An 18,133-nucleotide genomic window follows, 5' to 3' on the forward strand; every position below is an offset into this window, starting at 1 on the left:
ACGTCCAGCAGGCTCTGCATTGTCAGCACAGAGCCCCATGAAGGGCTTGATCCCACAAACCTGACCTGAGCCAAACTCAAGAGCTGGATGCTTAACCAACTGAGCCACCCAGATATCCCGAACCTCAGAATTCCTCAGAACAGGAACCCGATCAAAATTTAAAATGACAAATTCTTCTAAGAGTGTTTTGGTCAACTGAAGTAGCTGGTCCAGGTCTGTGGTGAGGTGAAACTTCTTACTTCTCTGTGTAAAGATCCTGTAATAATTTCATCTGAATTGGATGCCTTATAATGACGCCTGTTCACTCTAAGCTCTATCTTAAGGATTAGCATATTTTATATATAAAGGAACAGGTACTAAATGTTTCAGACTTTGTAGACCATGTAATCTACATTACAGCTCATTAACTCTGCCACTGTAATGCAAAAGCCAATATAGAAAGTATATAAATTTATGAGCATGGTGGTGTTCCAATAATACTTTATTTATGAATACTGAAATTTAATCTCATATAATTTTAATTTGTCACAAAGTATTATTTTTTATTTTTTTAATTATTTAAAAATATAAAACCATTATTTATTAAAAAAAATTTTTGTTTATTCATTTTTGAGAGACAGAGACAGAGTGTGAGCAGGGGAGGGGCAGAGAGAGAGGGAGACACAGAATCTAAAGCAGGCTCCAGGCTCTGAGCTGTCAGCAGAGCCTGACATGGGGCTCAAACCCACGAACGTGAGATTATGACTTAAGTTGAAGTCAGACGTTTAACCAACTGAGCCACCCAGGCTCCCCTAAAACCATTCTTATTTGAAGGCTGTACTGGTCATAGGCTAGATTGGGTTTGTGGACCATAGTTTACCCTGCCTTATTTTAATCTCATCAGCCTTTATCCTCATAGGTTAATAAAAGTTGTAAAAGCTTTCCAGAAGATGATAGCTCATAAAGCAAGACAACATATAAGATCTTGCTAATTTATGTTGACATTTTCCTGGGCAACAGGTGAGGGGTAGATACTAAGGATTTTAGTAAACAAAAATAGAATAATATTTATTTCATAATAAATAAATAAATAAATAAATCTAGGTAAAAATATCTGAGTTTTTTAATTTAGTGCGACAGCTCAAACATTTGAGAATGGCTTTAATAGTTTTATCAATTGACTGAAACGTGAGCAAAGATGGTCTATTTGTAGTGAAATTGGCAAAGTTGAAAAGAAAGGAATTCATGTTGTTTTACACATGGTGATATTTGAATACATTTATCTAGTTAATCAAACTAACCCATGTCTTAGCTATGCTTTTTGTGTTCACTATCCTCTGTAAGCTAGGAAATCCAGTTATATGAGTTGTTTGATAGGCTTTGGAATTCTGTACATAGACAGATGTTTAGGTAGATTACATAGATGATAGATAGATGATAGATAGATAGATAGATAGATAGACAGATATATAGATAGGTCATCTGAGAATAGAGACAATTTTTTTTATTCCATTCTAATCTGTATGCCTTTTATTTTTTCTCAATTTATTCCATCAATTAGAATCCCTAGTACAATATTGAATAGAAGTTGTGAGAGTCTAAACCCTTGCCTTGTTTGTAATCTTACAGGGAATGCATTCAGTCTTTCATGATTTTATAGGATGTTAGCTATAGGATTTATAGAGAGACTCTTTATAAGGAAGCTCCTTTTGATTCTTACTAAGCAGATATTTTTTTGTGTTTCTTTGTTTCACCGAACATGAATATTGGATTTTGTCAAATGTCTTTCTCTGTATTTATTGAAAACTCATACATTTTTTAATTCTTTAGTCTGTTGATATGGTGACTATATTATTGATGAATTTTCAATTGGTGAACTAGCTTTGTGTTCCCAGAATAAATCCCACTTGGTCTTGATGTATTGTCTTTTTTGTATATTGTTGGATTCAAGTTGGTGAAATTTTGTTAGGAAATTTTGCATTTAGGGGCACCTGGGTGGCTCAGTCAGTTAAGTGTCTGACTTCGGCTCAGGTCATGATCTCACAGTCTGTGAGTTCGAGCCCCGCGTTGGGCTTTGCTGACAGTTTAGAGCCTGGAGCCTGCTTCGGATTCTGTGTCTCCCTCTCTCTCTGCCCCTCCCCTGCTCATGCTCTGTCTCTCTCTGTCTCAAAAATAAATTTAAAAAAACATTAAAAATATATATATAAAGAAAAAAAGAAATTTTGCATTTATGGTGATTGGGTATATCAAACTGTAGTTATCTTTTCTAGTAATAGCTATTTATGGATTTTCTATCAAGGTAATGATGAGTTCATAAAATGAGCTATGTTTTCTCTATTTCTGGATTTTTTTTGGAGAGTTTGTGTAGTGAAAAATAAATCAAATAGAGAATAGAAAAATAATGGGAAAAATGACAAAGCTAGGATTTGGGATTTGTGACAAGAAAAATAAAATTGATAAGCTCTTACCTAAAATAATTAAGAAAAAAGTAGAGGGAAGATTTAAATAAATGAAGTCAGAAATGAAAGTGGAGACATTACAATGGATAAATTACAGAGGTAAAAAAGGACTATTAAGAATAATTATATGTTAACAAATTAGATAACCTGGAAAAAATGGATACATTCTTGGAAAAATACAACCTACCAAAATAATCAAGAAAAATAGAAAACTTGATCAAAGCAATACCAAATAGAGATTCAATTAGTAATCAAAGCCTCCCAACCAAAAAAAAAAGCCAAGGAACAGATGGTTTTACTGGAGATTTCTACCAAAAATTCAAAGAATAATTAACACCAATCCTTCTGAAACTCTTCAAAATAATTGAAGGGAGAACACTTCCAAATATATTTTAACAAACCAGCATCAGCCTCATATAAAAGCCAGAAAAAGAGATACCACAAGAAAACAAAACCACAGGCCAATATCCCTGATGCACATAGATGCAAAAGCTTAAAATATTAGCAAAAAAATTCAATATAATTTATTGCATTAAAAGGATTATACATTATGACCAAGTGGAATTTACCCCTGAGACGAAACATATGTTGAACGTGGAAAGCAATCACAACACAGAGTACTAAGCAGTATATGATCATGGCCAAACATGGAAAGCAGTCAATATGATACAATACATGAACAAAATGAAAGAGGAAAAAACACACAATCATCTTAGTGGAAACAGAAAAACATTTGAGAAAGTTCAACATCCATTCATGATCAAAACTCTCAACAAACCAGTTTTAAAAGGAAATTGCTTCAACAGAATGAAGATCATATGGCAATAGCCTAGAGCTCATCATAATCAACCAGGGAAAACTGAAAGCTTTCCATCTCAGATCTGGTACAAGGCAAGAATACCCACTCTCACAACTTCTATTTAACATAATACTGGAAGTCCTAGCCAGAGCAATTACACAAAAGAAGAAGAAGGAGAAGAAAAAGAAGATAGAGAAGAAAAAGAGAGAAAGAGAGAGGAAGGGAGGAAGGGAAGAAAGGTGGAAAGAAGGAAGGAAGAAAGGAGAAAGAAAAATCAAAACTGGAAAAGAAGATGTAAAATTATCTCTTGTTTGAAGATGACGTGATCATATATGTAGAAACCCCTGAACAACAACAAAGGACTCAGAAATAATAAATTCAGTAAAGTTGCAGAAACAAAATAAACATTACAAAAATTAGTCATGTTTTTATACACAATGGACTATCTGAAAAAGGAAATCAATAAAACATTTCCATTCACAATAGTAACAAAAAGAATAAAATACTTAGGAATAAACTTAACCAAATTGGTCAAAGATTTGCACAATGAAAATTATAAAACATTGATGAGAGGAATGAGATGATACAGATAAGTGGAAAGACATCCCATCTTCACTAATTGGAAGAATTAATATTTTTAAATGTCTATATTACACGCAAGTGATCTACAGTTTCAGTGCATTCCCTATCAAAACTTCAATGTCATTATTTACAGAAATAGAAAGAAAACCCTAAATATTATATGGAACCACAAGAAATCCTGGGCAAAGAAATCTCAAGCAAGAAGAACTTATCTGGAGACATGACACTTTCTGACTTTAAAATATACTATAAATATACAGTAATCAAAATAGTATGATACTGGTACAAAACAAACATCTAGACAAATAGAACAGAATGGAGACCCCAGAAATAAATTCATGCTGTAGACTGGGGCAAGAGTAGGGGAAGTAAATATGCCACAATGCTTTCCTATCATTTTTTGAGTTGACTTAAAAATTTTAATACATTTAAAAAATATGTAAGAAAATACCCCCATAGTCTGGTAGCATTTTAAAATACTAGCTATAAATTTTCAAGTTGCCTTTTTCATTAATTCTGAGTTCACTTGGTTGCTTGTAAGACTTTGTTTTTTAGAGTTCTGAAAAAATCGATTCTGACAAATTTTCCTCAAATTATTAGTGTTTTCGCGGAGGGATGGGTTCTTGGGACTATCTACTTGGCCATTTCACTGGCATCCTCTGCTTTTTAAATTTTGTTTGGTTGCTTGTTTTCAATTATACACTGTCAGTTGCTGCATATTAATACGTATGTTTGTTGGGGTGCCTAGATGATTCAGTCGGCTGAGCGTCCGACTTCGGCTCAGGTCATGATCTCATGGTTCGTGAGTTGGAGCCTGGCGTCGGGCTCTGTGCTGACAGCTCAGAGCCTGGAGCCTGCTTTGGATTCTGTGTCTCCCTCTCTCTCTGCCCCTCCCCTATTCACTCTCTTTCTCTCCCTCTCTCTCAAAAATAAATAAACATAAAAAAATAAATAAATAGTATGTGTGTTTGTCTGTGTGTATTATTGTCCCTTTTCTCAGACAGAATTAAAGTACTCGCATAGAATTTGCTTCTTTCACGCTGTTATTTTAAATGTTCTCAAGTAGAAACAGGACTCGTTTCATCTAGAGTAAAGCTTGCCGAACAACTGAGGCAGTAGACTTCTGATTCTATGTACTCTGTCCAAAACCTCATAAATTATGAATGTTTTTATTCTGACTGGTGTGAGCATGAATCATTCCCAGTTCTGTGTGATTTTTCAAGGATTTTTTTTTCTGCTCTCTTCAGGTTCTTTTATCCCCCTAGTCTTTAGGAATTGACTTAACTTTTCACAGAGAGTTAAATTATGTTACTTTATTTCATAGGTAGAAACATTGCTTTAAGATACATACAAATCTGCAAGATAATATTATTCATTTTCCCTTGAATAGTTAATAATTGTTATAGCACTCTTAACAAAACTAAGCCACCTAAAATCTCTTGTATTTACCCATATATTTATCATTTCCAATACTTCAATTTTCTGAGGATTTAAGTTTTCATCTAGAATCATTTAGTTTCAACCTCAATCTCTTTCTCCAACAATTTTTGTAGTTCATGTCCACTTGCAATGAATTCTTTAGTTTTTTTTATGTAAAAATATCTTTATTCAATCTAATTTTGGTGTTATTTTTGCTAGATTTATAATTTGGGGATGATAATCTTTTTCCTTCTGTACTTAAAATGTATTTCACACTCTGCCCCCTTGTTATTTATGGAAATTCAACCAATAATGGAATTGTTTGTTTTTGTGTAATCTGTCATTTATTTTTTGCTGCTTTCAAGTTCTTAAGTGTTGATTTTCAAGCCTTGGTTAATTTGTGTAGGAATTTATTTCTTCATTAATTTATTTCTTCATTCTTCCTGGTTATAGCATAATAATTAAAAGTTTAAATGGAATGGTTCTTTTTATGTTCTAGCAAATTATGCTTTCACTAAAATCTAGGTATGAAAATTAATTGCTACTAATAATTTGTTACTAATCAAAAACTGGCATTGCTTTCACCTGAAAGTTTTCTTAAATTCCCCTCAGATACTGAGACACTTCATAGTGGTTGACAGTTGGATTTACTTCTTCTGATAGTGTTCAATAATTTCACTGCTTGATCTTACAATGCTATGATTTCTGTGTGTTTTTTTGTTATTTAGGCTTATTCTCTTGCAAAAAAAATAAGACTCATGAGAAGTTCAGTAGAACAGTCTTTATGTACCCTTTATTCAGATTTCCCCAAAGAAAACTTGCTCAATAACCATAGTATCATGAGACTGTTTCACTCGTTTTCTAAAATTATTATAGGTTTACCATTTACACTTAGAAATGACCTATTTTTATTAATAATAATGTGCTGAGTGAGATATAAGTTATTAAGTTTTTAGGAATTTTTTTTTACTAAGGGTTTCCAAATGTTCTAACATAATTTATTGAAGAGATACTCTCTTGCTTGAAATTTTGCACCGTTCTCAAAATTCACTTGAGCATACTTATCTGGGTCTATCTCTGGACTTTATTTGTTTCATCAATCTATTTGTCTGTCTTCTTTCACTATTGCATTGTTTTGATTACTCTAAATATGTGGTAAGGCTTAAAATTTCAGAAATTGATTCTTACTTTTTAAAATTATTTTCACTATTCTAATTTCAGTGCCTTTCCACTGAAATTTCAAAACCGTTTTTAAAAACATAGTGCTGTTTTGTTGGGTAATGCATTAAACCTATAGTTCAATTTGGGGAGAATAGAAATCTTCACTTTGTTTTATTTTTTAAAGCTATGAATATGCAGTGTTTCTCACTTTCTTTAGGATTTCTTTGATTTATTTCTTCAAAATATTCTAAGTTTTAGCATATAGTTCCTTACATGTTTTGTTTCATTTTTACCATTTGTGGGCCGGTTTATATCCTCCCCAAATTGATAGATTGAAATCCCACCCCCAGTACCTCATAATGTGACTGTATTTGAAGAGGCCTTTAAAGGAGTAATTAATGAAAATCAGGTCAATATGATTGGTGCTCTTTTAGGAAGAGATTGAGGCAAGATATGTACTGAGAACAGACCATATGAAAACATAAGGAGAAAGGACTTAGAAACCAGCCCTGCCAGCATCTTGATCTGGGATGTTTAGCCTTTAAAATTATGAGAAAAAAATATTGATGTTTAAACCACCTAGTACTTCGTTATGGAATCCCCAGCAAACTGATACACATACATAAATGTTTTAACTTTTTAAAGAAAGAATTGTAAATAGAATTGTGTTTTCAATTTCAGTTTTCAATTGTTCTAGTGTATTTCTAATATATAGAAATACAATTGATTTGTTTGTTGAACTTATATCCTGCCTCCTTTCTACTTATATTTCAGTTCTATGAGTTTTTTATTTTTAATAAAATAAATAATAAACTTCCCTTCTGGCAACTATGAGTTTGTTCTCTGTATTTAGGACTTCTTTTTGTCTCTTTTTTTTCTTTGCTTATTCATTTGTTTTGTTGTGTTTTATTTTAATCCCACATATGGGAGAAATCATATGATATTTGTCTCTGTCTGACTGACTTTATATAGCATTATACCCTTTAGGTCCACCCATGTTGTTGCAAATGGCAAGATTCGTTCTTTTATATGCTGAATAATATCCCATTGTACATACACATGTCACATACTCATTATCTGTTCATCTATCAGTGAACACATGGGTTGCTCCAGTAGTTACACCACTTGTTAATTTTTGCTTTTGTTGCCAGTGCTTTTGGTGTGAAAACCAAAACTTGTTGCCAAGACCAATTTGAAGGAGATTTTTGCTTATGTTTTCTTCTAAACCTTTTACAGTTTTAGGTCTTATGTGTAAATCTTTAATCCATGTCATGTTAATTTCTGTGAATGGTGTAAGATAAGGGTACAATTTCCTTCTTTTGTACATCATAGCTCCTTTTAATCAACAAGCTCTACATTGATGTCCTCTTTTTTTATTTCTGTTAAGAATTTTTTGTATAATTGTCTTCTCTTCCTGCACAATATAACTACTGGGTTATTTTATTTTACTGTATGACTTTATTTTTTATAATTTTTTAAATGTTTATTTATTTTTGAAGGAGAGCGAGAGACAGAGAGCAAGTGGGGGAGGGTCAGAGAGAGACACACACACAGAATCCAAAGCAGGCTCCAGGCTCCAAGCTGTCATCACAGAGCCCAACACAGGGCTCAAAATCACAAACCCTGAGATCATGACCTGAGGTAAAGCTGGATGCTTAACCGACTGAGACACCCAGGAGCCCCTTGTTGTATGACTTTATAGAGGGGATTCATTCTCAACTGTGGAATTATGGAAGTACAAGAGCATGTTTTCTTTTTCTGAGCTGGCATTAAAAGGCCAGCTTATGGTTGTTAACAACCTGTCTTAAAATCTGATGATCAGCTTGATATCACCTTTCATGTTTTGCTGTGGCTTTATCTGTCTTTCAAATTCTGTTACTGGAATTTTTTCCTTTCTTTTATACTTCGGTCTTATAGTGTAAAAAGAAAGGGTACCTATCAACTATTAGCTAGTAACTGATTTTTCCATGTTTTCATTCACGCACTTGCACATACATATGTACAATCTTTTTTTTTTCTTTTAGGCATGAATTACTTAAATTTTATTCACCATAAATTTCAACTGATGTAGAAAAATAAGAAAAACTCTAAGAATTTTGCTTGTGATGACTAAAGGGATGAGAAAAGTTTCACAATTTACTTATCAAAAGTTAAATAATGTGAAATATGACTCTGTACTGCCAGCAACCTTTTTAAAATAACTTCTCATTCCAAATGTCCTTACAATAGCTTTGCCTATATCTCTAATTTCTGTTATTATTTTTAAAATTCATCCATTATACTACAACCTTTTAATGAGCTTCCATACAAATACCTTACTCCTATGTATATTGCTGGGTCATTTCCCAAGTGTTACACCTCAGCCTAAATATTAATTCATAAATTTTAAGTGGTTCTACTCATCCTCAGAATTTTCTTTTGGAGTACTTCATTTTCTTCATAATACTTTTTGTGATCTATTTGTATTGATGAAGTTTGTTTTAAGTTTCTTGTTTATTTTCTTTCTTCCTTTCTGTAATGGAAGCTCCTCATGTGAACAATGTCCGTTTCTTTAATGCATGCCACCACATTTTGATCTTCTGTTAATGTGCCTGACACATGTGTACACTGAGTTAATATTTACTAATTGGATGAACTGATTTAATTGAAAAGTTATATAAATGTGTTTTATGTTGATTTCATCAGAAATACTAAGTGTGCTTATGGCTATAGAATTTGAGCGTGTCAAATTGTAACCCAGAGAATACTGGTAGTTTGATCATTCCCTACATTCTTGCATTGTTCTTAACCAAATGACCAGTATGGATAGTCCTGTCAATGACTTATCAAAATAATGTTGTAAAATATACTTAACATAAAGAGTATTAAAATATAAAATTTTATGGGAACAAAATGCTTTAATTTATTACCTGCTTTTGTTAACTTCTTATATGATGGTTTTCCCTTCAATCTTCTTTATTTTAGTATCCAGATGCAGTAACTTTGGAGGGATTTTCAGTTATTATAGCTCAACTACTTGGTCTTAAAATGGGATTAACATATGATGATATTAATAATTGTTCTTGTCCAAGAGCTACATGCATAATGAATCATAAAGCAGTGTAAGGCTTTTTTTCCTTCTTAATTATTTTACACATATATTTGTGAGGTTGTTTACAAGATGTGATGAATTTTTTATTCTTTATATTCAACTCCATGTCAAAAATTGGAAAGGTATCGAAGAGTTTTCCTACTAATAAATCTGAGTGATACAAAACTCCAGGAAAGTGGTAAATATCATGATTAAGAAATACCTGAGGGAATCAGAGAGAAATTTTTAAGATTTATAAAGACTTTGAAATACTATATAAACATGGTGCTGTTATTGTTTTGACTGTTATAGCACTTGGCATTCAAAGCAAAGATATGTAAAATTATCTTCAGTGATACAGTCCAGGGAGCTTTGGCCAGAATTTTAAGGGAAAGAAAAAAGAGGAAACATTTGAAAAAGAAAAAAAAAAACTGTCCTTATTTATAGATATTACGATTGACTACCTACATAAATCAGCAGAATCATAATACGATTCGAACAATAATAGCATTAAAAATTTTATTAAGAGGAACTACATTATCTATAAACAAAGAAATAAAGAGAAAAGAAGGAAAGGGTGATGATGCTGGATAAAATGAAGACTTAACAAAATCACTGAGTAAATTAGGATAGAATCTAGTGCATAAGTACAGGGGCTGGCTTTTATGTATTTATTTTTATTTTTTTAATGTTTAGTTATTTATTTTGAGAGAGAGAGAGAGAGAGAAAGCAGAGGAGGGGCAGAGAGAGGGAAAGAGAATCCCAAGCAGGCACTGTCAGTGTAGAGCTTGACACAGGGCTCTTGAAACCACAAATCGTGAAATCATGATCTGAGCCGAAACCAAGACTCTGAGGTTTTACCGACTGAGCTGCGCAGGCACTCATAGGTTGGCTTTTTTTTTGTAGCTGTGTATATGTATACTCAATTATTGTGATAAGATGTTAGCAGAGTAAATAAAGATGTAGGTAGTTTGGTTAATGTAGGTGGAAAGATGAGGACAATTTCTTCTGATAGGAAGCTGAGAACAAGGAGCATAAGAGCTTGGATAACAGACATGAAACACATGTCTTGGAGACTAGAAATTAGAAATGACTTCAGAATGTGATAACATTGTTGGGCCTTTTGAATGGATACTTAATATTAGTAATTACAACAGTAAGATGAATTCAAACAGCATGTTTGTTTATTTTGGCCCATGTAATTTCAGCTATCAAACACATAAGTAAAGAAAGTAAATTGTTGAGGTTTTGCCAAGTTAATAATGTCCATGGGATTCAAAAAGAGTTAGGGTTGCAGGAAAAGCTGTGTTTCTCTGAAATAATTTTTTCAGTGTTTCCAAGCCCACACTTGGAGTTTGGGATAAAAAATGAAAATACTTTGAAACAGCTGCTTTAACTCAACTTATTTTGTAGTTGTCTTTAGACCTCGATGGTAACTTTCCCCACAAAAAACCAATCGATTAAGACTTACTTTGAAATGTCTGAGTCTATTAAAATTCTATATACTTAGGCTAACACATTCATTTCTTCCTTTTCATGGCCATCTTTTAGGCAGAGATTTAAAAAAACAAGTTGCTTTGTACACGTTTTAAATGAAAGTTTCAAGTTCTTTTTTTTTGTAATGTTTATTTAATTTTGAAGGAGAGAGAGACAGAGCATGAGTGGGGGAAGAGCAGAGAGAGAGGGAGACACAGAATCCAAAACAAGCTTCAGGCTCTGAGCTGGCAGCACAGAGCCCGACGCGGGGCTCGAACTCACAAATTGTGAGATCATGACCTGAGCCGAGGTCAAACGTTTAACTGACTGAGCCACCCAGGTGCCCCTGAAAGCTTCAAGTTCTAACACTTAATTTTTACTCAGAAAGCATGTGGTCCAGTAGAAAAGAACCTAGGTCTCTGTCTATTTTTAAGCTAATTTTGTGTACAAAGATATCAGTGCTCAAAATTTGTAGCTTTTTGCCTAAGAGTAGCCTGCAAAACTGTAGTGGCACTGATGTCTATTGAAACAAAATAGTTAAAAGTAATATACAAAATTGTTTAAATATTTTTCTTGTGACAGTCTTCATACTTTCCCCTATTGATTCCGTTACAAATGAGTATATCAATGAAAGCTAAAGCATGCCTTTTTTTTCTCACTCTCCCAACTCCAAACCCTTGGCAGTTATACATTTCTTTCCTTGGAGGCTCTGGAGTCAACCCAGAACATCACTCATCACAGATATAGCTGTTTAAGAGTTACTGTTTCAGACATGATTGCTTAGAGGGGAACTGTGAAATAGAATTAAAATGTAAACCACATATGTAATTGTAAATTTTCTAGTAGCTGCATTAAAACATTTAAAAAATCATAGGGCGCCTGGGTAGCTCCATTGGTTGAGTGTCCAACTTTGGCCTAGGTCATGTTCTCATGGCTTGTGGGCCTGGGCCCCATGCTGGGCTCTGTGCTGGCAGCTCAGAGCCTGGAACCTGCTTCAGATTCTCTGTCTCCCTTTATCTCTGCACCTCACCGACTTGCACTCTGTCTCTCTGTCTCAAAAATAAGCAAACATTAAAACCTTTTTTAATCAGATGAAGTTAATTGCAGCAATATGTTTTAATGTATTTTATTAACATATAATAAATATTTAATATATAATATATTTAATATATTTTAATATATTTTATTTAATTCAATGTATTCAAAATGTTACCATTCCAACATGCAGTCTCATGCAGGATTACACCAATGTTATCATCTTGAGAAATTAGAAGATTAAAGTTGCCTGGAACTGAGAATAGTGGATGGGACAGGCTTGGCCGAGAAGACCAGTAGACAATATTTTACACAGTATATTTAAAATATATATTGGAGATCTATTAGACATATATATTAGATATCCCACTAAAAATATAGCTGTGAACATGAAAATAAAGACCTTCACAGAACTTATATTTTAGTGCAAAATTTAAGTCATATAAAAACAGATTTAAAAAATACAAATATGCTTATTTTTACATGATACAATAATATAGAGTAATATATGTAGAAAAATAGATAATGACAGTAGAAGGAGAATGTGGGAAGGTACACAATTTTATATAACGTCAAGAAAGACTTCTTTAGAAAGTTACATGTGAGTAGACATCTGACTGATGAGGGAAGAAAACTTTGGATATATGACTGAAGAGCATATCAGGTAGAAAGATAGATGGTAGATAATAGATGATATATAGATAGATGATAGATAGGTGGATATTTAACCATTAAACTTTACTGCTTTCCTGTAAAGATACATTTTCAATGCCATTTTAAAAATATTAAAGATTAATAGTGATAAATTAAAATGTAATCATGTTTGACTTCATCTCTGCTAAAGCACAACTTTTTCATTTAAGCCATCTTGCAACTCATATCATTATATATGGAACATCGTTTAGATGGGCTTTTATTAACCTGGTTTATTTACCTGAGGATTATTATTTCATTGTAGGGGTTCCAGTGGTATAAAGATTTTTAGCAACTGCAGCATGCATGACTATAGAAATTTTGTTTCAAAATATGAGGCTAAATGCCTTCAGAACTTTTCAAATTTGCAACCATCATACCAAAATCAATCAGTATGTGGTAATGGGATTTTGGGACCTAATGAAGAATGTGACTGTGGAAGCGAAGAGGTAAGCAGTAAAGATTGGAATTTGAGCACAATTTCTTACATTTCTAATAAGTGATTTTCATGGTATTGGAATTATATATGCAACTATGTCTTCAATATGGAACTTGGATATGAAAGTGAGTAGTGGTTAGGATATATATGAATTGCTTTTCCATCCCTCTTCAATTGAGAAGGCAAATGATTCATGAAAACTTGGTTTGTACACACTGTTCCCAAGTATGCCAGTGAAGAGGTTTTGCATACATAGGCTGAACAAATGGCTTTTTATCCACAACTTATTTCCTAATGTATGTGGCCCCAGTCTCTGTTTTTTTCTACAAACTTCTTCTGAGTTTGTTTCAAATTTTCCCCTTTCTTTTGGTTGCAAGAATGGTAAAACATTATAATGTTTTTTTCTTAATCCTCAAGCATTTTTGCATTTCCAATTTCAGGATGATCAAAAACTTGTCCTGTTTGCTCACTTCTAAATATATATATATCCAGCCTACCACAGTCTCATCAACCAAATGTTCTATACATACTAATTATAATAACATTATTATAATAGCATTATTGCATAATATGTCATAATTCCCCTTTATTTGAATAAAATAAAATTTCATTATTAGTCCCCCAGAAGTTACATGAATTTCTTATCCATCTACAAAAATAGTGGACCACCATTTGTTTACATAATATTAAATCTCTACAAGTTATCTTAATTCTCCACTATTCCCCAGCATTAATATATATGGATGTATATATGTGTGTGTGTGTGTGTGTGTGTGTGTGTGTGTCTATGTAGGCTTTCCAGTTATCTCAGATTTTCTTTTTTTTTTTCTTTTTTTTTCATTTTATTTATTTTAGAGAAAGAGAGAAAGAAAGAGAGAGAACAGGGGAGGGGCAGAGAGAGGGAGAGAGAATCCCAAGCAGGCTCCACACTCAACATGGAGCCTGATGTGGGGTTCAAACTCATGAACCATTAGAGCGTGACCTGAGCTGATATCAAGAGTCAGACGCTCAGCTGACTGAGCCACCCAGGCACCCCTCCAGTTATCTCAGATTTTCTAAAGTCATCTTAGTTTTCTAATTAGTGATACTATGCTCATCTTGTATTCACATCCTCCTAGATACGGTGCCAATTGCCACCAAAAAAAAAAACTTGTTATTTTTAATGAAGGATAGAATAAAGCAACAGAATCTGGAGCTAGGTCTGCACATTGTGAATTTCCACAGCTACCAGCTGTAGACATATTGTCACTTACAACAGACACTGTCAGTGGCCTACCAGTATCTTCTCAGCATTGACTATTCCTGGAGAGAGTATTTGTTTCAAGTATCTAAGACTTTTTGTTGGAGTACCTCCTCTGGTCTCAGTAGCATGCTCAGCTTTTAGCAGGGTGGACTTAGTGCACTTGGGGCTAACGATTAACCCTCAAATAATTATGAAGGGTATTTGGTGGATAATTGCCCCAGATTCCTTGACTTTTACAAGGAAATTCTATGAAATATGCTCAGTATCAGAGTTATGCAAACTGGCCAGTGGACAAAATTCAGCTGCTACATATTTTTGTAAGTGGAACTTTATCGGAATGACAACCATGCCCATACATTTACATATTATCTATGGCTGCTTTTGTGCTACAATGGCAGAGTTGAACACTTGCAATAGAAGCCATAAGGTGCACTATTTTAGCAAAGTTGCAAATAGTTGATATTTCACTCTTCACATAAAATGTTTTGATGCCCCCTATTTTATATCATTTCCTAGAAGTACCTGTGGGATTTAGCTTAAGAGAGCAGTAAGCAACTCACAAACCTATATGTACTGGCTTGTTTCCCTTCCTTAACATCTTGCTCTCATCTTGCTCTTAGTGTTTTGGTGGTAGGTAGAATAGACCTTCAAAGATGTCCTCACTCTAATCCTTTGAATTGTGGTATGTTATATTACTGAGGTACTTTGCAGAAGTTATTAAGGTTATGGACTTTAAAATGGGGACATTATCTTGGAATATCTCAGTAGGTCCAATCTAATCAAATGAATCCTTAAAAACAGAGAGCTTTCTCTAAGTGAAGTCACAGAGATGTAGCAGAAGACTCAAAAATATTTGGAAAGAGGGACCCAACCTGCTGTTGCTGAAGGAAGGAACATGGAAGCACAGAAGGAATGTAATTAGTTTCTAGGAGAAGAAAACATGCCCTTGACTGATAGCCAGTAAGGAAACAGGAATCCCTGTACTATAACCTCAAGGAACTTAATTGGGCAGACAATCTGGATGAGACTTGAAGTGAATTCCTTCCCAAAGCCTCCAATAAGGACATAGCCCTATTCACATCTTGATTTTACCTTTGTGATACCATAAGCAGAGGATCTGGACTAGTTTATGTACTTAAATTTTTGATTTATAGACTATAAGATAATTATTTAAGTTGCTAAGTTTTTGGTAATTTGTGACAGCCTCATTACAGAGCTAGTACACTCTCCAAATAAAGTACTTGTCTGCATCCTTGCTTAGTGGTCTTTTTCTTGGGGAACTAAAACCAAGTCAGCTGGTACCAGAAGTTTTCCTAGGAAGCATACACTCAGGGTAAGATTCTGAAAGTGGATGTATTGCTGGCCAGATAACAAAATGTACTCATTTATAGATAGGTTCAGGACATTTGAAATGATGGACTTTAGAAACCTAAACTTTCAAATTTCTCAGAAATCTCTGTTCTGGGAAGTCACTGCTAGCTCAATGGTGGAAGAAGGTAGCTTCACATTGCCTAGAGACCACAAAAAGATGTGTTCACAAGAGATGGATGTCTCACAAGATGATGCTTGTTCTTTTCAAGATCTGTCCCTGCCTTCCCTCATTGGTTCTAGACTGCATCAAATCTAAGTATAGCCCAAGTGAGAAAGTACTTTCTGCTATTATGATAAAGAGATTATTTTTTAAGAATTTGTAGAATTTGTTAATATGTATGTACAAAACCCTGGATAACATGCAATGAATGGATGCTAAAAATGCTGGCTCAAAATGTTAAATATAGGCCTGGATAGGGTAGGGTTTATTGATAGGATGATAATCTCTACCGAATAAAGATCTATTAGGCAAGGAGATTTGGAGCCAGTCTTGATTTGCTGCTGGATGAATCTTTGAACATTGCAGTCTGGCCCACAATAAATGAGGTTCATATGCCAGAACTGTTTTATTATTTTTTTTATTGCCAGAACTACCTTAATATAGAAATATGGAAGGGTCTCAAAAACTCAGAATAGTGGTCATATTATAACAAAATGTAAGAATAAAAAATCTAGCATCCAATTATTTGGGTGGCTCACCAGATACTGCTTTCAGTAAAACAATGAAAAAATGTGCTACTAAGAAGGTCCAAGTATTGTTGAAAATATCCATGGTAGCTTTCTTGTATAGATAGGGATTGACTATTGGAAGCACCATTACAGAGTTGGGCACCCTGTGTCACTAGGGATCCTTGAATACCAAAATAGCAGAGGCCAAGTGGCAGTACTTAGCAGTAACAGCCAAATGGATGTAGTTAGCATAAAGGGAAGAAAAGCATAGATGGCAACTATGGTTTTGAGCTGCATGGATTTATACTAATAGTTAAGAAAGATCTGGGTCACCAGTTACATATTTCTTTATTTATATAACTAAAAATTAAGAAAAAGCAGAGGACTGATGCCAATTGCTACAAATGGAAATTTATAATCTCTTGATACATTTCCAGACCCAAGCTAGTATCAGAGTTTGAGCTCACTATTCAGATAGATGATGAAATCTTGCAATCTCCAGTAATGATAGAAAATAGCACTTTCCTCAGTCATTCCCCTCTCCAATAGAGTAACCTATAGCCTTTTACTGGATTAACTATACACTGGGTAATGGGAAATACCCAGATCATATAGGATGATTGCATGCAGAATCTTTGCTCATGGTACTCACATGAGAGGACCCAAAACACAATAAGGAGTAGGGTGAGTGTATAGAGAATCCAGGTAATACCTGGAGCCCTTGAAAAAGACCACCTCACAGTAGGTTCAATGGATCCAAGGTTAGCACAGATTCTGCATTCAGTCATCCAGTAACTAAATATAAGTTGTTTGAATAGATAGATAGATAGATAGGTAGACAGATGATAGATAGATATAGATATAGATATAGATATAGATAGATATAGGTATAGATATGCCCCTATTAACACAAATAAAAAATTCAACAATAACAGTAACTAAAGATGAGACATCATATAGATCATATATAATATGACATTAAAATGGTAAGGTGATAAGAACATTATACTAGTAAATTTAACAACCTAAATTGAATAGACAAATTCCTTGAAAAAAGCACTTACAAAAACCAACATGAGTAGAAATTTAAAATGTGAATAGCATTATTAAGAAAAATATATTAAAGAAATCCTATCTATACTTTCAAAACTCCTCATCAAAGAAAAGTCCACACCACATGGCTCTGCTGGTGATTTTTTTTAATTAATGAAAGCACAGCATAGACAATACAGTCAGTGATACTGTAACAGCATTGTATAGTGACAAACGGTAGCCACGTTTATGGCGAGCATAGCATAATGTATAGAAAAGTTGAATCACTATCTTGTACACCTGGAAACTAATGTAATGTTGTGTGCCAACTATATTCAAATTAAAAAGAAAGAAATTATGCTAATTTGATATATTTTCTAAATTATAGAAAAAAGTGATATACTCACTTTTTTCATCTAGAAATAAAAACTAAATGACTTTATGCATCCATATTAATAATGTGGGACAATTACCATCCACAGAAAGTTCAACATATAAATGTGCACACATAAACACACATACATAGTAATTAAAATGAAGTGTTATTCCCAAAAAAATTACAGAGAGTTAAAATGAATATAGTCCATATCTTGACCATTGCTTGATCACAAGACTAGTAGTATCTGATACAAAGTACCCAATAAATGCTTATTGATTCAATGACTGCATGGATAGTGTATTTATCCTTATAATAATATATCAATTT

General features: G+C 33.6%; 1 protein-coding gene across 8 annotated transcripts in view; it reads left to right on the plus strand.

Annotated features, from left to right (window-relative positions):
* Nucleotides 1–18,133, plus strand: part of LOC102969439 (disintegrin and metalloproteinase domain-containing protein 18) — a 142,277-nt gene that overhangs the window by 40,517 nt on the left and 83,627 nt on the right. For 6 of the 8 annotated variants that reach the window (XM_042983400.1, XM_042983399.1, XM_042983398.1 and 3 more), the window contains 2 exons: nt 9,364–9,500; nt 12,939–13,122. The exons of 1 other annotated variant lie outside the window; for it this stretch is intronic. In XM_042983400.1, coding sequence (XP_042839334.1) covers nt 9,364–9,500; nt 12,939–13,122 — 321 coding nt within the window. The remainder of the gene's footprint in view (nt 1–9,363; nt 9,501–12,938; nt 13,123–18,133) is intronic. One more of the 8 variants, XM_042983396.1, reaches the window with a different exon arrangement.

The sequence above is a fragment of the Panthera tigris genome, chromosome B1 (genome assembly GCF_018350195.1).
Source record: "Panthera tigris isolate Pti1 chromosome B1, P.tigris_Pti1_mat1.1, whole genome shotgun sequence".
In the NCBI taxonomy this organism is placed as follows: Eukaryota; Metazoa; Chordata; class Mammalia; order Carnivora; family Felidae; genus Panthera; species Panthera tigris.